The 21,760-nt window shown below is 42.3% G+C and overlaps 1 protein-coding gene across 1 annotated transcript in view; it reads left to right on the top strand.

The window, feature by feature from the left end:
- Positions 1-21,760, top strand: part of Fshr (follicle stimulating hormone receptor) — a 215,724-nt gene extending 193,964 nt beyond the window's left edge. Inside the window, exons 7-10 of the mRNA NM_013523.3 lie at positions 4,749-4,817; positions 4,927-5,001; positions 18,103-18,288; positions 20,318-21,760. Of these exons, the coding sequence (NP_038551.3) occupies positions 4,749-4,817; positions 4,927-5,001; positions 18,103-18,288; positions 20,318-21,542 (1,555 nt within the window). The 3' untranslated portion in view covers positions 21,543-21,760. The remainder of the gene's footprint in view (positions 1-4,748; positions 4,818-4,926; positions 5,002-18,102; positions 18,289-20,317) is intronic.

Genomic DNA, 21,760 nt, shown 5'->3' with positions numbered 1-21,760 from the left:
TGTGAAGACAACATCTATTTTCTTACCTTGTGTGCTCCTTAATCCATAGATAATAGAGTAAAAGACTCTTGCTCAATGCAGCTGTGAGTTTCCAGTTGTTCTTAAGCTGGGTAGTATCTTTAATTCTGGGATGTTTTCTCCTAAGAGGGCCATCTAACGCACTCAGGGGAAATGTAATAACATGATGTTGAGCACTCGAAACCTCTCTATCTCATCACATCTTCTGAAACTTCTGAAGTTCCATTCTAAAGACAAATGTAAATATTTATTTGTTCTAAACATCCTAAAATGATCATACCCTTGGCTACTCAAAAATGAGCAGTAAAAAGCCATTTTGTAGGACCTCTGAGCTCTTTCTCACGCACTACTGGGTGAGAAAGCAGAGGAGCTACTGGGGAAAACACCTAGTGACGGCCCTCGTGAAGAATGGCTAATTCAGGAGACCAGAGATTAAGTTATATTTGTGACAACTGTTCCTAGCAGGCTTTGGTCTCAGGAGAGGATTATGTCATTCATGTTTTCCCTCTTGCTAGGTTGCCTCCCATCTAGTTTGCCCATCTGTTATGAGTCTTAATGAGCAAGGCCTCATGCGTTCAGTCCCTCAGAGAAGTCTCTGTTGAGTGAGCATGCCATTTGACTCTAGGGACAAAACAAGACTTAGGAAAGTTCAAGGGATTTTGCTTCAGCAGAACAATCGCACAGATGCTGCTTATTCTCATCTTCATCACAAACACCATCACTGTCACTGGGTCTTAAAGGGAATTCCCTGTCGTAAGAGACTAGGAACTGAGCCTAATGCTATAGACCTACAATGCCTGTGATTCAGGAGGCTAAGACAGGAAGATTGTATGTTCAATTGTATATCCTGAAATTTAAATATAGACATATTTAAATATAAATATGTATTTATATTTAACAGAAATATAGAAATAAACATATATGTATATATACACATATATACATACTCACTAAGCAATAACAATAATTTGGAAAAATTGCCTAATATATAGCTATGGATATGGATAGATATAGATAAAGATGGCAGAGGATATATCCCAGAATTAGAAAACATGTCTAGCATGATCAAGGCCTTGAATTCACCACAAAACACCCAAAGAAAGAGATTAGGGGTGCACTTTATAGCTGTTGGTATCTCAGTGTTGATAGTTGAAGTGTTCAACAGTTCAATATGAAGCCAAGGGAAAGGGTTCTGGCATAATTTGATTCTGTGTGATGATACACTATTGACATAAAAAAATAGCCATCCCTTCCTGCACAATGTGACCTGCTAATCAAGAAAACTATAAGTACAATGAATGGACTACTTTGAATACAATAATTATTATAATCTATATATACAGCAATATCTTTTCATGGGACAATTTTGTGAGTGAAGATTAATTGTCTAGTCTATAGGTAAACAGGTAGAGCCTATACAGGCCTACAGAGTCCTGGGCAAAGATTCAGAATCAGAAGAAAGACAGCATTTTCAACAATTGGTGCTGGCACAACTGGTTGTTATCATGTAGAAGAATGCGAATCGATCCATACTTATCTCCTTGTACTAAGGTCAAATCTAAGTGGATCAAGGAACTTCACATAAAAACAGAGACACTGAAACTTATAGAGGAGAAAGTGGGGAAAAGCCTTGAAGATATGGGTACAGGGGAAAAATTCCCGAACAGAACAGCAATGGCTTGCTCTGTAAGATCGAGAATTGACAAATGGGACCTAATGAAACTCCAAAGTTTCTGCAAGGCAAAAGACACCGTCAATAAGACAAAAAGACCACCAACAGATTGGGAAAGGATCTTTACCTATCCTAAATCAGATAGGGGACTAATATCCAACATATATAAAGAACTCAAGAAGGTGGACTTCAGAAAATCAAATAACCCCATTAAAAAATGGGGCTCAGAACTGAACAAAGAATTCTCACCTGAGGAATACCGAATGGCAGAGAAGCACCTGAAAAAATGCTCAACATCCTTAATCATCAGGGAAATGCAAATCAAAACAACCCTGAGATTCCACCTCACACCAGTCAGAATGGCTAAGATCAAAAATTCAGGTGACAGCAGATGCTGGCGTGGATGTGGAGAAAGAGGAACACTCCTCCATTGTTGGTGGGATTGCAGGCTTGTACAACCACTATGGAAATCAGTCTGGCGGTTCCTCAGAAAACTGGATATAGTACTACCGGAGGATCCAGCAATAACTCTCCTGGGCATATATCCAGAAGATGCCCCAACTGGTAAGAAGGACACATGCTCCACTATGTTCATAGCAGCCTTATTTATAATAGCCAGAAGCTGGAAGGAACCCAGATGCCCCTCAACAGAGGAATGGATACAGAAAATGTGGTACATCTACACAATGGAGTACTACTCAGCTATTAAAAAGAATGAATTTATGAAATTCCTAGCCAAATGGATGGACCTGGAGGGCATCATCCTGAGTGAGGTAACACATTCACAAAGGAACTCACACAATATGTACTCACTGATAAGTGGATATTAGCCCAAAACCTAAGATACCCAAGATATAAGATACAATTTCCTAAACACATGAAACTCAAGAAAAATGAAGACTGAAGTGTGAACACTATGCCCCTCCTTAGAAGTGGGAACAAAACACCCTTGGAAGGAGTTACAGAGACAAAGTTTGGAGCTGAGATAAAAGGATGGACCATGTAGACACTAGCATATCCGGGGATCCATCCCATAATCAGCTTCCAAATGCTGACACCATTGCATACACTAGCAAGATTATGCTGAAAGGACCCTGATATAGCTGTCTCTTGTCAGAGTATGCCTGGGCCTAGCAAACATAGAAGTGGATGCTCACAGTCGGCTATTGGATGGATCACATGGCCCCCAATGAAGGAGCTAGAGAAAGTACCAAAGAAGCTAAAGGGATCTGCAACCCTATAGGTGGAACAACATTATGAACTAACCAGTACCCCGGAGCTCTTGACTCTAGCTGCATATGCATCAAAAGATGGCCTAGTCGGCCATCACTGGAAAGAGAGGCCCATTGGACACGCAAACTTTATATGCCCCAGTACAGGGGAATGCCAGGGCCATAAAAGGGGAGTGGGTGGGTAGGGGAGAGGGGGTGGGTGGCTATGGGGGACTTTTGGTATAGCATTGCAAATGTAAATGAGCGAAATACCTAATAAAAATGGAAAAAAAAAAAGATTCAGAATCAGGCAACTAAAGTGCATAAGCCAACGTCAGCTTCTAACTAAGAGTGGCTTCTACAATTGACGTATATTATAAGAGATTTTTTTTTTACTTAACTACTATATTTTGTATTTGTCCAATAAAATTTGTGACCTTATTTTATGGGAACCTATATAAAGCAAATGACATCTTTAATATTGCCTCTTGGTCCATAAATTAGAGAAATTTTGTTGACACTTGTAGTTTATGTCCAACAGCTATGGATAAACAGGTTAGAAGCTGCTGCCCCAGGGACTGTCACCACCATGGACATGATGTCCACATTCTAAATGTTCCTGTGAGAGACCTTTCAGGTAGTGGTGGTAGAGAGTGGGGGCTGGTGAGAATGATGGAGTGCATGGTCACTTCTTTGTCAGGAGAAGCCTCCTTTTGGAAAAGCATAATGTTTGAAAAGATATATTTTTCTTCTCTCTAGGTTTGTTAGCTCAGTGACTTTTAGAAAGAGGGGATAGAAAGGTATATAGTTGTCTACCTGTGATTTTTTTTTGGAATTGTCTTCTAGCCTCTCAACACAGCCTAAGGAGTATTTGTAGCCCCCCAACCTACCCCCATAGCTTCTGTGTCAGCTCTGGGAACAGGGCTGCTAGTAAGCCGCCAAACCTGGCAGGAAGACTGGCTACACATAAAAAGAGCCAGTAGTTCAAGGCTCAGAACTGCCTCTCCTGACAGTGAAGTTGTTTCATTTATAAATCCACTCAAGAGGAGAACAGGGCACAACTGATAGCCTGAGGTGTCCTGAGGCACCCCTGTCCAAGCAAGCCTGCTTCTCAGCCATCTTAGTAAAATGAGCACCACTGAATACATCAGTCCCACCTCCTGGAGTTCAGCAGTGGCCACTCACTCAAGCTCATCCTGCCATAGCCCACAGTCACTGTAATTGATTTCTCATCCTCTCTGCCATAACCCACAGCCTCTTCCACAAACCTCCAATAACCAGGGTCCCATGGGTCACTGGAGATGTTCAGGTTGTCTGACAACTTAATTAGATCACTTTGATGACAGCTAGTCCTGTTGCTGTGGGTGAGCATGGGTGAAGAGCATAAAGCCTCAGAGAAAGGTGAACAAAATCATCCTGTCTCTGTCTTAGAAATATGTGTTAAATAATTATTATTTCCATCCTTCAAGTCAGGTATGATCTTTGATCTTCCTATAAAATTTTCTCTGGATGTGGGCAGTGTGTACAAAATTCTTATAGGTATACAATCCAGACGGTGTACCTTTTTAAAAACTAAATTTAATTTATTCATTCTTCTACATGAAGCCCAGTTATTCCCGAGAATAGACAATATACATACATAATGCAAAATTAAAAACTTACAAAAAAAGGTTACATAGCAATAAACCAGAATCATTTGCCCACCCATTTCATCCCTGAGCTTAAGGGTTGTATCTTATTTATGCCACTAACTATGCTGTCTGGCCCTGCTCCAGTACTTCCAATTACAAACCCCCTATATTGTCTGCATCTGACATTATTAAGTTTTTAATGGGCTTTTATTTCAGATGGCTGAATAAGAATGGGATTCAAGAAATACACAACTGTGCATTCAACGGAACCCAGCTAGATGAACTGTAAGTAGTCCTGACTGCTCTCCCAGGCCATTTAGAGGTAAATGGCTCTTACAACAGGGATATTTATGTGGCTTTCTTTTTCTTATTCTTTCTCCAACTCCATCCCCAGGAATCTAAGCGATAACAATAATTTGGAAGAATTGCCTGATGATGTTTTCCAGGGAGCCTCTGGGCCAGTCGTTTTGTGAGTAACTTCGTCTGTTTTCATGCAGAAGAGCTCAGATTATATGAGTTAGAAGTCAACTTTCTCCACTTTGAAGAAACTTCCAAGACAGGGTAGTCAAACAAGGTCAATTTTGATTTGTTGATACCTACAAAGATTTGTGGGGACAATTTTGTGTCGGTGTACAGAATGACTTTCTATACACTGGTGAGAATAACATGAAATGAGCATGTCCTGAATCTCAGAAAGTGTTCTAAGAGGTTAAAATGTATTCTCAATTAATCCTTATAAAGCCCTCTGGAATAGGAGCTATTATTGTCATTTTGAAGAAAGAAAAACTGAATTGCCTGGAGGAGTTAACAAACTCACTCAAACGCAATGTACGTTGTATAGAAGGGATTTCAAAATAAATGGTGGGACTCGTGCTAAAGTCAGGCACTCTGCTATATGTCTCCTCCTTGACAGGAAAGCTTCATTTTCCTTCCAATTCTCAGTAACCAGGATACATATACACACCCACTCAATGCAGTGAGATGCATATACACACCCACTCCATGCAGTGAGATGCATATACACACCCACTCCATGCAGTGAGATGCATATACACACCCACTCAATGCAGTGAGATACATATACACACCCACTCAATGCAGTGAGATGCATATCCACACCCACTCAATGCAGTGAGATGCATATCCACACCCACTCAATGCAGTGAGATGCATATCCACACCCACTCAATGCAGTGAGATGCATATCCACACCCACTCAATGCAGTGAGATGCATATCCACATTATTTCTGGATTCTCTTTCCAGACCCAATGGGACCATCAGTGCCTCACTCCCTGTGTCAGAACTTCGTCCCCTACCAGCTCTTCCACACTCCCAACTTTCTTCAAAAGTGGTTTTGCCCCTCTTCTTATCTATGCCTCATTTTGTGGACAATCTCCTAAGTCCTGTGTCCCCTCCAAGTCTCCCTAAAAGCCAGGCCATCAGTGATTTCCCTCTGTGACTGCCATTGTCTTTGTGATACAGAGTGGAGGAGGACACTATATCACAGTTATCAAAGGTTGTTTTTAATGTGCTTTCCTGGACTCTAAGGAAGATCCACTGAAGTAACTAAAGAATGTTCTTCAAGAGTAAAGGCACATAAAGGGAAGAAAAGATGTACAGGAAAGCTGGTAAACAAATAACTATACCCATACCACACCTAAGGCTTCCCCCACCCATATAAGTTCTATGCAGACATCTGGTGGTCACACTCCTGTCATCTTATTTACCAGTCACCATAGGCTTCCACGCATAGTCATTTACCTGCCTCCCTACCATGAGCCAGCATCACTTTCACATTCACAAATGGCCTGCATTCTCTTTTGTGAAAAAAAAACCAACTTCGTATTTTCAAAATCATGTGTGGCACAATGTTTCACAAACTCCACAAATGTTTCTTATTGATGATAAGGGGTATGCTGTAATTCTGAAGTAGGCTCTACCCTTTGAAGAAAAGAAAGTATGGGTTAAGATAGATTTATCATCCTAAGTTCAAACATTAATCCCAAGTGCCAGAGCTGCAATGGCAACATGAGAAACAGGAACAAGCACTGGCTTAAAGCCAAGCTGTTAGGGCAAACAACCATGGTTAAAACTCAGTCCTTTTTCTTTCTAAGACTCAGCTTCCTTACTTGAAGGACAGGAAAACCAGTGGTATCTACTTGTTATAGTCTGAGGCTTAAAGGCATATACCCACAGAAATGTCTATATGCACATGTATGGATAGATGTGTAACTTCTACTTGTATTTAAGAAAGCATTACCATATATTATAGGAAACCAAAAGAAGTTCTTTATCCCAAGGACATCATAGCTTATGGAAGGGGAATCAGGCAACAATCATATAGCTTAGTATATCAGATTATGATGTTTGGTTTGAAGTACAATGTAGAGCATGGAAGGGTACCAGGAACATAGTCCAAGTTTAAGTACATGGAGTATTTAAAACTCATAAAGCCTAATGTATTCTGTTGTGAGAGTTCTTAGAAAACAAGAAGACTTTGACAAAGTACTTCTGATGCTCTGTGAACGGGTAGAAGTTAACACATTTCACCTAGCTACAAGTCCTGAGTGCTTTGGGTGTTCTATGTGAGCACTGCTTTCTGTACTTGGGAGAACATGTAAGAGGTGGCATAGGCATTCAATATGCAACCTGCTAGATCTGCAGAGTCATGGCCTATTGTACACTCCTGAAAATCAGATATGACCCACAGCTGGCTCATTATCAAGCTGAGGCATCCAGGACCAGAGAAGGAAAGTGGCCCACTGAAGGTCTTACTATAACTATAAACAACACAGTTTGAAGCATAAACTAGCCTTGATACTTCACATTCCCATGTATTTCCACCATGAATATATCTACTAAGACATCTGCAAGTTAGTCATCAGCCCCCTAACAACTGGTAGCAAACTGAAGTTGAAGGGAAAATAATTCTGACCATCATGCTCCCATCCTAGGAGCACAGGTCACTGATACAGACACATGGCTCAGGTGATCATGTCCTGAGTTTGCATAAGCAGGATCTAGGCTGGACACTGACAATGTGTCTCCTCAGAATGCTAACAGAGACTACAAAACAAATCTCCCACCAATCCCTGCTATGAATGTAAGCAGGAAAGATGGAGTCAGCAAAAGCAATTCTGCAGGGTCCTGCCCTTTATTAGGACTGTGTTGTCATCCCCTTTATTGCTGAAACACATGTACGCAGAATTAGGAAAACAAACTTTGTAGAAATCCAGAGGAATTAAGAAACACTCTAATTGACTCAAAATGGTAGTCAAGTCTGGTGTGGAATGACACTGATAAACCCGGAACTCTGGAGGCAGACACAGGAGGATTTCCATGAGCTGCAGCTGGCCTAGGTCAGTTATGTAGTAAGTCTGAGGACTTCCTTATCACAAGTCTTGTCTCAAAAGGCACTCTCAAATGGTGTTAAGCAAGAATAATATCCCATATATCCCTTGCCTTTTCATGTCAGTGTATCAGGATATGTGTGCAAGAACCTGGCTGAAATCCCAGCTGTAACTGCAAATTTACTTCTGCCACTTCAAGGACAAGTTATCACATTAACTCTCAGCCTCCCCTTCTGGGACTTTGGGGTCATTCCAAATGTCCTTCACACCTCTCTCCTCAACAACTGGAATGCACTCAGATGATGGCCTATCTATCTCATTTTCTACTTCTGCAATGTTGTGCAGCAGTTGCTCAGTGGGTTGTTTGGGTGATCACATTCCTCCAGTGCTTTAAATAAGAGAGAGGAAACAGGATCGTGCTCAAACAGCCCACCACACAGCAGCTGCTGCTCAATCCACAGGTTTAGCTAGGTTTTAGGTTAGATCCCAAATCCTCACCCCCTACCCCTGCAAAAAAAGAGTGCTACAGGCTTCTCAAGTCAGGAGGCCCACTACAGCAAGCTCTCTGGGTATATGAAGAATATTGTCAGTGGAATCCTGATCTGGCTGAGTTGGTAACTGAATGGCAAAGCGTTTGTAACAGGTCAGTGGATCCCATACGGAGCCCTAGAATCAAGATGGGTCCTTAAAGTAATACTTAAGTAAGTGAAGGAAGCATGCCTCTCCATAAGTAGTCATTGTGTATGGTTGGCCCTCCGAAGGAGCCAAATTAGTTAAGTCAGCCTAGGGCAGACCCTGCAAAAGAAAACAGCTATGAGGCATCTGATTGTGAGTGGTTTTTGCCTGAGCTGCAGCAGGGTTTCTAAGTATGATTGCACATTACAAGAATATGGAGGCTTTTTAAACTAGAGATTACTAATTCTCATACTAAGAACTCTTGACTTGTTGACTCTGGCATACGCTAGTTAGTAGAGTGCTTATATATATACCAGGTACAAAACCCTGGGTTTGATCCCCAGCCTCCTATGAAATTGGGCATGGTGGCACACACTTGTAATTGCTGAACTAAAGGCAAGAGGTAGAGACAAGAGGATCGGAAGTTCAAGTTCATTGGCTGCATACCAAGTTGGAAGCCATCCTGAGTCACATAAGACCCTGTCTCAAAAGTTGGGGAGGGATGACTCAAAATCCCAGGGCCAGGGCTTAAGAACTGGTACGTTTAACAATGTACCCCAGTGGTGCTGATGCTGGTCGACCCAGAAGCTGCTCTATCCTCCTGCTCTAGAGTCAGCGTGGAGTACTGCCTCGCTCAGCCTCTACAGCATCCTCTGTTGTGTGCCTTCCTTTTCGCTTGTCTCTAGCAGATAAGCATAAAAGCTTCTAAAGGAATCGGGAGCGCTCATTCAAACTGATGGCTGATTTTTTTTTCCAGAAGGTGAAAATTCTAGCTACATGAAGAACAGTGAGCCTCTGAACACACAAGTCTAAGCTGTTTGACTACAAAGAGGGTAGGATGTAGGAAGCCACGGGCATGCAGACGAGTTCCATCACGTTTCAAAGGCACAGCATCTTCAATTCCCCTTATGACTCTTGACCTTGAGCATCAGCAGACATCTAAGTTTTCACCTGATATTGTGAACTCACTAGAGCTAGGCTTTTTTTTTAGGCAATCAAGCAATTGCTGTTTCCTTGGGAAAGAGTTTCCTGTGGGGAAAATGCAATGTATTGCTTTTGCAGGCTGGAGTCAGTACAATCATATTCTGATGGTTTATCAAATTGATTTGGCTATAGCTCAGATTCACCTGATAGTTCAGATTCAAACACTGAGTTATTTGTATAAGAACGATTCTCTTCCATTACCAGTGTACCCACAGTCCTATAGATAGTAAATTGCCTTTTTATCCCGCCTGGGATCATGAAAGAGAGGGCTTCTAGCCATCTGTCAATGTAGAATACACCAGAACTGTGCTCTCACTTATGGAAATGATTGACCTGCAATAATATCTTTGCTGGGAGAAAATAGAAATGGTTCAAATCAAATTTGCAGCAGTTCCTATCACAGACTTTATTAAAGGGGCATGGGGCTCTATTTAACTCCTGCCTCTCCTGAACTGGTGTCATTACTGACTGCTATCTCCCTTGCCAGTCTGTAACTCAGCACCAAGAATCCTAACAATGCTGAAACAGTTTAGGATTACTAAATCTCTGTGACCCAGCCATCAGCCTGAGGTCTCTCTGTTAGTAATTTTAATGGTCTAGAGTTTCAAGACTGTTCATTGCCAAAAATACAGCATGTGTTGAAATACTAACCAAAATTATATTTAAAGTGAAAAACTGCCACCATTTGACCTGACCAGGCTAGAAGACAAGGATTAGACAAACCAGCCCTCAAGCCCTGCCACCTCTCTGGCCACTGGGAATGAGGTCAAAATTGGAACATTCTCAAATACCCACTAAGGATTGAGTAGGAGAACTGTCACTGTGAATCTAGCCCGGGTATGGGTATAAGGAGCAGAGAAACTTAAAACGAACCAAAACAGTGCCTGTTCTGCAGTAGTTGGTACAAGAATAAATGCTGCCTGCTTTTGTGATAACCATGTTGGGAATTTTCTTTTTGCCTCAATAATTTAATTATTTTTATTCACTTTACATCCTAATCACAGCTACCTACTTCCTCCAAGTCTTACCATTACAAGTTCTTCCCTCCAGTGCCCCCTCCCCTTCTCCTTAGAGAAGGGGAACCTGCCCACCTTGGGTACCTCTTCTCCTGGGACAGCTAGTCTCAGCAGGACTAGGCACATCCTCTCCCACTGAGTCCAGGTAGGAAGAGAGGATTCAATGGCAGGAAACGGAAACCAAGAAACCCCCTTTTCCTCTTGTCAGGGGGCCCACACGAAGACCAGGCTGCAGATCTGCTACAAATGTGTAAAGGGCCTAGGTCCAGACCCTGCATCCTCCCTGGCCAGTGGCCCAGTCTCTGTGAGCTGACATGAGCCCAGATTAGTTGACTCTGTAGGTCTTCCTGTGGTGTTCTTGACCCCTTTGGCTTGCTCAATTCTATCTCCCACACTTCCACAAGACTCCCCGAACACCACCTGATGTCTGGCTGTGAGTCTCTGCATCTGCCTCCATCCACTACTGGATGAAGCCTCTCAGGAGACGGTTATGCTTGGTTTATTTCTGCAAGCATAGCTTAGTATCATTAATCGTATCAGGAGTTGGCTCTCTCACATGAATGGATCACAAGTTGGGGCAGGCACTGGTTGGCTGTTTCCTCAGTCTCTGCTCCATCTTGTAGACAAAACAAATTATGGGTTGAAGGTTTTCTTTCTTTCTTTTTTTTATTTTTATTATTATTTTTTTTTTATTTTTGAGACAGGGTTTCTCTATATAGCTCTGGCTGTCCTGGAACTCACTCTGTAGACTAGGCTGGTCTCAAACTCAGAAATCCACCTGGCTCTGCATCCCAAGTGCTGGGGTTAAAGTCGTGCGCCACCACTGCCCGGCTCTGGGTTGAAGGTTCTATGGGTGCATTGATGAACCCCTCTTTCTTCTGGATGTCTTGCCCAGCTAAAGGAGGTGGCCACTTTAGTCTGTATATCCCCCCTCTCAACATAGACTTTTGGTAACAGAACAGATTGCTGATTGAAACACTGTGACTTTGGTATAGTTTTGGGTTTGGGGTTTTGAAACATGCCTTACCCTGTAGCCTAGGCTGGCTTGGAACTCATCGTATAATTCAGGCTACCCTTGAAATTCCAGCAGTGCTCCTGATTCAGCCACTCTGTTACTGAGGTTGCAGTCAGGGTCCACTGTATGGGACAGCATGATGACGTATGACCAGTCAAGTGACAGTGTGAATAGAATTTGCAAACACAGGCAAATTTGTAGTCACCACACCATGTCCATTCATCTTCAGTCTCTTTTGTTTCCAGTTCATTTGATGTTCAATTTGTTGAATACTTACATATATATATATATATATATATATATATATATATATATATATATATATATATAGTGTGTGTGTGTGTGTGTGTGTGTGTGTACTATATGTTCGGATTCAACACTAAGTTCTCAAGACTAGAAAACTACAGATCTCAATGAGTTATTTTTCTGTCCGGTATAAATTCTAAATTTCTGTCTTGTTTTCAAAGCTCGGCCTTTTAATCCCATCCCATAGTTCCCTGTGTTCCTTAAAATATGATTATTCATCATAGCCTTCACTATGTTTCATTTTGTACTCTGGGAATATCTGAAATACTAGCCAAAGTATTGCTAACCACATAGTGATTGCATTAATCACAATTCTCCAGAGACATATAACCTATAACAAAGTGACAGATATAGATCCATGAAGTGAGATTCATCAGAGTAGTCAGTTCATGGAAAGGTGATAGCTGAGAAGTGCTTTCTAGGCTATCGACAGCAGCGAGAGCCAGGGAACCTGAGAGTATGGCACAGTCCAAGTTCAAATCCACTGCCCAACATCAGATAGAACAAGGAGTTACTGGTGCAAGTCCGAAGGTTGCTGACCCTGGACTTGTGTTATATGAAGAGCAGGAAAAGAAAGATACTAGCTCCAGAAGTGAGAGGCAGTATGAATTTGTCTTCTGACTGGATGATACCACCCATATTGATTAAAGGCAAATCTTCTCCAAACTCTACTAATTCAAGTACAATCTTCTGGAAATCCCCGTACATACTCAGAAGCAATGCTTTCCAGCTCTCTGGTTATCCCTCCCTTAGTCCAAAATTAACAGGTAAAAATTAACCAGTTGAGTTACAAGCACTTATATTCATAAGAATGTGAATAACTAATGTTTATTAATTATACTCCATATGTTTTCACCATGTAGGAGTGAAAGCATTTTTATAAAGAAATTATAAAGTCAAATGTCATATTTCTAAGTTATCTGAGAAAATCATAAATGTGTGTGTGTGTGTGTGTGTGTGTGTGTTTGGTAGAACAGGATAAAATGGGAATATTAGTAAAGTTATGTCTCAAACAGCACTGAACAAGACATTCTTATCTTTATTCTTGCTGATAGAAATGTATATATACTTAGTTCAAACATGGGAGTTTTGTGTGACTTTTTTTTGATAGCTTAGTTGTACAAGGTTTTGCACATGAACTTTGTAGGCAACAGTGCCATATGACAACATCTAAAGGTTAGACACATCGTGTACTTGCCAGTAGATGTTCATGGCTTTCATGGCAGCCCAGAACTCTACAAACCAATTCAGAAGACATTAATGCTCTTTTTTTTCTTTTCCATTTTTTATTAGGTATTTAGCTCATTTACATTTCCAATGCTATACCAAAAGTCCCCCATACCCACCCACCCCCACTCCCCTACCCACCCACTCCCCCTTTTTGGCCCTGGCGTTCCCCTGTACTGGGGCATATAAAGTTTGCGTGTCCAATGGGCCTCTCTTTCCAGTGATGGCCGACTAGGCCATCTTTTGATACATATGCAGCTAGAGTCAAGAGCTCCGGGGTACTGGTTAGTTCATAATGTTGTTCCACCTATAGGGTTGCAGATCCCTTGCTCTTAAACACCTGTGTCCAGAACTCAACTAGGAACACTTACATATTATGTCACTTCAAGACTTCAGAATTCATCCCATATTCAAAGGCGTGGCAAATAAATGGTTAATAGAATCTGTAATCTATCATTGATGATGTTAGATAACAGGATAGTATTCTATGGAATGTAAAAGTTTGTATCACTAGACATCTAAAATTAATATGAATTACATACATATTCCAAACTCAAGTGGAAAGACATAACTAAGAAAAAAATCCTAGCTTTCAGTTTTATATTGCTTGCTGTACTGGCTAGTTTTGTGTCAACTTGACACAGCTGGAGTTATCACAGAGAAAGGAGCTTCAGTTGAGGAAATGCCTCCATTAGATCCTACTGTAAGGCATTTTCTCAAGTAGTGATCAAGGGGGAAAGGCCCCTTGTGGGTGGGACCATCTCTGGGCTGGTAGTCTTAGTTCTATAAGAGAGCAGGTTGAGCAAGCCAGGGGAAGCAAGCCAGTAAAGAACATCCCTCCATGGCCTCTGCATCTGCTCCTGCTTTCTGACCTGCTTGAGTTCCAGTCCTGACTTCCTTTGGTGATGAACAGTAGTATGGAAGTGTAAGCCAAATAAACCCTTTCCTCCCCAACTTTCTTCTTGGTCACGATGTTTGTGCAGGAATAGAAACCCTGACTAAGACACTTGCTTTGGAGAAATGTTCTTGACAAATAACTAGTATCATTGTTTTAAATTATTCCTGATCAACTTCAATGTCCATGTCTTTCCATGGACAGATCTTTAACATAAAGAATAAGTACCTGTGAAATCTTCCACATTTGAGAGGAAAAAAAAAAAAAAGGATCCCAAAGGAGAGGGGAATGTGAACCTTGTTCACAGAGATTAGAGCATTCATGTTAATAGTAGAGCTAGTCAAAGAAGACTTGCCTAAAGAAAAAAGAAGCAAGTACCAAAAAGATCTTGTAGAGCAGAGAATTTGGGAAGCTCCAAAACAAGTAGGAAAGGAGCGAGCAGGCCAGCATAGCTGACTTATTTGGCAGCAGAGTGATGGCTCTTCAGGGGGCAATAGTTCATGTGCCAGACACATCTACTGGAACCCCAGATCTGAGAAATTCTAATTCAAAGACAAATACCAGAAAACATGCTGTAAGGCGGGTGTGGTGTCACACACCTTTAATCCCAACACTCTGGGAGGCAAAGACAGGCAAATTTCTGTGAGTTTGAAGACAGCCTGATCTAGAAAGTAAGTTCTGGGACAGCCAAGGGCTATAACACAGAGAAACCCTGACTTGAATGGGGGGGGGGAAGGGGAGGGGAGGGGAGGGGAAGGAAAGGGGAGGGGAGGAGAGGGGAGGGGAGGAAAGGAAAAGGAAAAGGAAAAGGAAAAGGAAAAGGAAAAGGAAAAGGAAAAGACGAAAGTGTACCTCAGAGGATCTGAACCTGCTCCCTATAGGGACAGCATTGAGTGAGAAACATTAGTAGTTAAAATTCTGTATATATAGGATGTTTCTTTAAGCTTGGATGTGGAATCCAAAAGACAGGAGTCAAGGATGCCATCTAAATTTGTTTATGACAAGTTGGAACACCTGACCTGCTTCAGGTGAAGCAGATTTTTCTTTTTAAAATCAAAAGCTTAAATTTTAGTATCGAAAACTTGACTTGATGATTACGCAAGCAGGGATTGTGCTGAGGTAGCTGAACTTAGAGTATGGGTTTCAGAGAAGTAGCTAGAACATAAACTGTGTTTTAATCACAAGGCTTGCCCAGTTCATAGAGAGTAAGAGAAGACAGAACAGAACACTGTAGGTATTCAGTCCCATGGGGGATGGGGAGTGTCTTAACAAGTGACAGTCCAGGAGGAACTGAAAGATACGAGAGTCAGAGTTAAGGGGCAGATATTAGTAGAGATGGAGAAAAGTATGAGAAAAATTACTCTAAATTTATAGAGGCCTAAAAATAGCCAAGACTGCATAAAGCAAGAAATAAGACAACAAGAAATATTTAAATGCAGTATCAGGACAGGAGGCTGTGTGTACTTCTCGGTAATAATAGAATTGGGGTGGGGAGATCAGTAAGTATAGAGGATTTAAATTAGAATGAGCAGATTTGATTTAATTGTCAAGAAGGAAAGTATAACACAGTTAAGTACTACCTAAAGGCAATTACTGGTTTTGAAAATGTCAGTCTACCTGACTATTTAATCAGGGACCCACAGCCTGGAGATCATCAGTGGTAGATAGCACTTCTAACCCCAGGACTTAAAGAGCAAGTACAAGTGGCCTTCCTGTGGCCAAGGAACTAGAGAGAACTAGAGAAGCGAGATCTTCAACAGACCTCTTGAGAAGCATCTGGAATGTCAGAATAGATTCAGATGCTGCCTAAGACAGGAAGCAGAAGAAGGGGATGCTCTCTTGCCATCACACAAGCCTCCCACTGACACTGTTAACAAGGAGATGCATAAAAAAAAAACAGACCTGGCAGGGTTCAGCCCTCCTGAAATGCAGAGTGGAACACAGATAAAGGCATGAAAAAGATACAATATAAACCAGGCAGAGGACAGACATACTATACCAAGGATTTGTCTTTTGCCATAGAATCATGGAGACTTGGAGGATTTGAGGTCACAATGTGATTAACACTCTAAAATTTTTACTCTGATTATGGTGGGGAGATTGCATTGGAGTCATGGTCAGGGGGATGCATTGTGGGTCCATTTTGTCTGTCCATAGAAAGACTCTGAATCCTCATTAAAGTAATAAATACAAACTGAAGGGAAGAAGAGGTGATAGATTTATGTCCAAGTAAAAAGGAGGAGAGAGTCAAAGGTAACTCCCAGGTTTCTATCTTGAATAACGGGAACCATATAGAAGAAACATACTGAAATGGGAATTAAAAGGAGGAACATGCTTGCAAGAAAAGTAAGTCCAGTTTTGATGCTCATGATACTCATCAAAATCCTGGGATCCAACGGGAAACACAGTATCTTGCTGAAGTTCTGAACTAACATACACACCTGGAAGCCACAGACACATACCTGATAGTGTGAGACTAAAGGAATGGGTGTGTGTTTGAATAAATGCCAGTGTCTAAATGAGAGGTAGAAGAGAAATGAAGTAAAGTAAAAATCAGAAGGAAATTAAAGTCGATGCCTGAAGAAATTAAAGAGAATAGGGTGCCAAGATGTAACATTTCTGGGGAAAAAAATGCTTCACATTCACAAGATAATTATGAAGTCAAGATGATGGGACCCCAGAGGTGGCCTTGGTGAACATTGTTTCTGTAAGGATGAGGAGGCAGATTGCCGGCGTATGGAACTGCCGACATCATATACAGACAAGCAATATAAGTTAGGCTGGGAGAGAGAGGTGGCAAAATTTAAGGAAATTCCACTGGACAATAGAAAGCTATGATAAATTTTGAACAAGAGAATGACAAGGGGATGTGGAGGAGACTTTGAGAATGTAATTTTCACCAGGTTGTGAGAACATATGGGGCAGCAATGATGTATTCACACTCTGAGTTTCATGGCTTTGAGTGTCTACAGCTTTGACTTACAGAGAAAGTCAACAGTGAAACACTCTTCTTCAAGTCTATCCAAGGGTGCCTTTGGTGGGGGGGGGGGTGACTAAAAGGAACCATCCAAGCCATTGCTCGCCACTGCCCTCATCAGGAACACTTACTCATAACCAAGCCAAAGTCTCTAGAGGACTAAGACGGTGCTGCTCAATCTCCTTGCTTTTGTCATGGACCTTAGCTTTGAAAGTCATGGCTGCCAGTGTTGACACCAGCAGTACACCCCCATCACTAGTGTGGCAGCCAGGAAGAGTGACACTCAGAGGCTTCTAGGAATAGGAACCATTGTACCAGCTCCTACCAGGCCTCCACTGCCTCCCCCAGGGAAAGACACTCTTACAAAGCTCTCTTTGTGAATGTGTGCAGATACATGCTTGAGTGGGATGTTTCCTCCTGATAACTGCCAGGCACTAACATCATCTAGATGGTCCTCCATTGTGGATAGATATGATTTCTAGACTCTCACTTTGCACCTGAGGAAACTGAGTCATAGAAAAGATGTAGTTTGACCAAGGTTACAGATTTAACAGGCACAAGAGCAGGCTATATATACAGGTAAGTCTTCATGAAAACCAAGCTCATACTCCCTATTTATCTGCCATCTGGACTTCCAGTGAAGGCTGCCTCTATTGCCTGCCAGATTCCTTTTCCATGGCATGTTCCCTTCTCATCATTTTCTGTGATTCAGGCCACAGAAACCACCATAGTTCATTAGAGATATTTTTATTGCTTGCCTCACAGTGGCAGAAAATGGTTTCAATCTCAGGCACTAATCAACTACAGAAGAGAGATGGCTGATTCTAATGCTCACCAGCAAGGATTAAGCCCAAACCAGCCAGAATTCAAGCTTATCCAGTTTTAGGAGCAGCCTGCTACCTAACTCCTCTCATCAAGACCAGTAGAACCAAAACTCCTATGCAAGCCAAACCTCTAAGCTGAATGTTGACCTGGCCTGTATGTGCTGTGAAACTAAAGTCTCCCTTCTCAGCCATGTAAGAAATTCATCTTACTAGAATGTCTGCTATTTTGTCTATTAGCCGGAAGCTGAAAATTTTCTACCCAAGATGATCATTGTATTTTTTTCCTTTTCTCCTTATAGAGACATCTCAAGGACAAAGGTCTATTCCCTGCCCAACCATGGCTTAGAAAATCTGAAGAAGTTGAGGGCCAGGTCAACATACCGCTTGAAAAAGCTCCCTAGTCTAGACAAGTTTGTCATGCTCATTGAGGCCAGCCTTACCTACCCCAGTCACTGCTGTGCCTTTGCAAACTGGAGGCGGCAAACGTGAGTATTCTATGTCCATCTCCATGTGTCTTGGGCCTTCACACAGTGTAGAACGGCTTCCTGGTGACATGAAGAAAACCCAAATGTGGAAAGTGCTCCTCACTGAAGGCCTAAGGCGTGCTCGGATCAAAGAGTCAGTTCTGTGGAAGGTGTTTGGGTCTTTTCCACTCAAGAGATTTACACACATAAACAAACCCAAAATAACTGTGCCATTTAGAAAATAATGGCAGGATTTCTTCCTAAAATGATGTCATTTCAATAAGTAGCATATGAAGAGAGTTTGATAAAAAGATTTGTCTTCTAAGCTGCTTGATGAAATTACTCTCCTGGTCCTCATTGGAAAACAATGCCCACAATATGGGCACACACTCCCTCTTCCTTTAGAATCAAATGAAGGCTGCTCCTCCCACAGCTGCCTGCCTCTTCTTCTTCTGGGGGCTTCCAAGGGACTTTAATGCTCTTTCTCACTTCCCTGCTGTCTGTGACTGTGATAAGTTTGAGAAAATGCTGTCATTTAATGTTGCTGTGAACTTTCCCCTTGAGCAGAAATGGAAGGAAAAGTAAAGATATATATTTAATTTCTTTTTACCATCAAAAATTCTCCCCATATGAAAAGGTCACACTGGTTAAACCTTCACATTACAACAGAAGTTTCTCTTCTGTCCACACGCAAAGTCTTAGAATATTTATACATGCACTCACAGGTTGAATATTTACCATCTGGGCTTCATTCAATTCTTTTTATAAGTCCCTCTATCTGCTGACAAGGTCTTTTATGTGTTTAAGCTTAAATGGGGGGAGGGGGGGACAGGAAAGTGCCCTGAGACGATTCAGTGGCACCCAGGGGATCTGACAACCTGAGAACAAACTAGGACCCTTTAAAACTTGTATTTGCTCTGGGGCTGCCAACTAGGGAACTATTTCATGTGAGAGAACTAGCCTTACTTTGCAGGGCAAACAAATGCCTGCGACCTATTACCACCTCTGGAAAGTGAGATGATAAAGCCCAAGATCCTGGTAGCATCTTGGGAAGATTAGCTGGCCTCTCAACAGCTTACAACCAAAGAGCCAAAGGATGAGGTTGCCTGATAATCAACTAAAGACTCTGATACTCTGGTTAGTGAAGACAAAACCTAGCAAATAAGCTCTCATTCATGTCAGAAAATATAATTGCCCAGTGATTAGAGAAATAAGAATGTCTTCTCCTGGGCAAGCTAGGAGGTGTCTGAATGGAGATGGGGGAAGGAAAGGAGTAGAGATGATATCAAGTCTGTAAATTATTTATTCTAACAGCAAGGATTAGCTAGTCCCAGGCGCCTTCCTCCCCACACTCAGGTTGTGGCCAGATGGTTTCCCCCATGGACCATCCCACTCTAGGAATATACATACACACACATTGTTCTGTTCATTTATGGTAAACAGTATTAACCCATGAATCAGCCTCAAGGGCAGACAAGATGTTGAAAAAATATCTCAGGAAGAAACCCTTATTTCTACTCTGAACAAAGATGTGATGCATTTGCCATCCTGTAACAAGGATGTTGACTGGTATTCTGTCTGGACTCCACCCTCCACAGTTACCTGGTGACAGCCAGATAGGCCTGGCACTAAAAAGGGGGCTGCTTGCCCCCCTTCTCTCTCTCTCTCTCTCTCTCTCTCTCTCTCTCTCTCTCTCTCTCTCTCTCTCTCTCCCCTGCTTCTCTCCCTTGCCTCTTGCCCCCTTGCTCCTTCTCTCTTCCCACCCCCTTCCCCCCTCTCCCCACGTGGTCATGGCCAACCTCTACTTCTCTACTCTCTCCTTCTCTCTGCCTTTCTCTGCCTCTGCTACTCTCTTATCTCCCCTCCCCATGCCCTGAATAAACTCTATTCTATACTACACTGGTGTGTGTCTGGTCCTGCAGGAGGAAGGGATGCCTTGGCATGGGCCTGCTGATACACCTCCCCTACCCCACCCCCCACCAGAACACATTCTTATAGCTCTCCTTTTTTTTATGATCACGACACTGATTCTATTTTTGTATTTTTCTAGCTCTGAACTTCATCCAATTTGCAACAAGTCTATTTCAAGGCAAGATATTGATGATATGACTCAGCCTGGGGATCAGAGAGTCTCTCTCGTAGATGATGAACCCAGTTATGGAAAAGGATCTGACATGTTGTATAGTGAATTTGACTATGACTTATGCAATGAATTTGTTGATGTGACCTGCTCGCCAAAGCCAGATGCATTTAATCCATGTGAAGACATCATGGGGTACAACATCCTCAGAGTCTTGATATGGTTTATCAGCATCCTGGCCATCACTGGGAACACCACAGTGCTGGTGGTCCTGACCACAAGCCAATACAAACTCACTGTGCCCCGGTTCCTTATGTGTAACCTCGCCTTTGCTGATCTTTGCATTGGGATCTACTTGCTACTTATAGCCTCAGTTGATATCCATACTAAGAGCCAGTACCACAATTACGCCATTGACTGGCAAACAGGAGCAGGCTGCGATGCCGCTGGCTTTTTCACTGTCTTTGCCAGTGAACTGTCAGTCTACACATTGGCAGCCATAACCCTAGAAAGATGGCATACCATCACACATGCCATGCAACTGGAATGCAAGGTACAGCTCTGCCATGCTGCCAGCATCATGGTGCTGGGCTGGGCCTTTGCCTTTGCGGCTGCTCTCTTCCCCATCTTTGGCATCAGTAGCTACATGAAAGTGAGCATCTGCCTGCCCATGGATATCGACAGCCCTTTGTCGCAGCTGTATGTTATGGCCCTCCTCGTACTCAACGCCCTGGCCTTTGTGGTCATCTGTGGTTGCTACACCCACATCTACCTCACAGTGAGGAATCCTAACATTGTGTCCTCGTCAAGAGACACCAAGATTGCCAAGCGCATGGCCACACTCATCTTCACGGACTTTCTCTGCATGGCCCCAATTTTATTCTTTGCCATTTCCGCCTCCCTCAAGGTGCCCCTCATCACTGTGTCCAAGGCCAAGATCCTCCTAGTTCTGTTCTACCCCATCAATTCTTGTGCCAATCCTTTCCTCTATGCCATTTTCACCAAGAACTTCCGCAGGGACTTCTTCGTCCTGATGAGCAAGTTTGGCTGTTATGAGGTGCAAGCCCAGATTTACAAGACAGAAACCTCATCTATTACCCACAACTTCCACTCCAGAAAGAATCCCTGTTCCTCGGCTCCCAGAGTCACCAATAGTTACGTGCTTGTCCCTCTAAATCATTCAGTCCAGAACTAAAAATCAATGTGAAAATGGATCCTCACCTTGAAAGACAAGTGTGACTTCTTTCTGGAGAGAGGGCTATGGAAGAGCTGGCAGTGTTGCTACATATTTCATCTAATTTAATCTTTCTAGGTATGTGCATGGCAGATAGGTCAGGGACCATTAATATCTCATGTGACTCATCTAAGAACTGAATTATTGGTAACCGCAATTAAAATAGTGCAACACTGCTG

This window comes from Mus musculus, chromosome 17 (genome assembly GCF_000001635.26).
Source record: "Mus musculus strain C57BL/6J chromosome 17, GRCm38.p6 C57BL/6J".
NCBI classification, from domain to species: Eukaryota; Metazoa; Chordata; class Mammalia; order Rodentia; family Muridae; genus Mus; species Mus musculus.
Note: the sequence above shows the minus strand (reverse complement) of the source record. Positions and strands in the feature narration are given on the sequence as shown.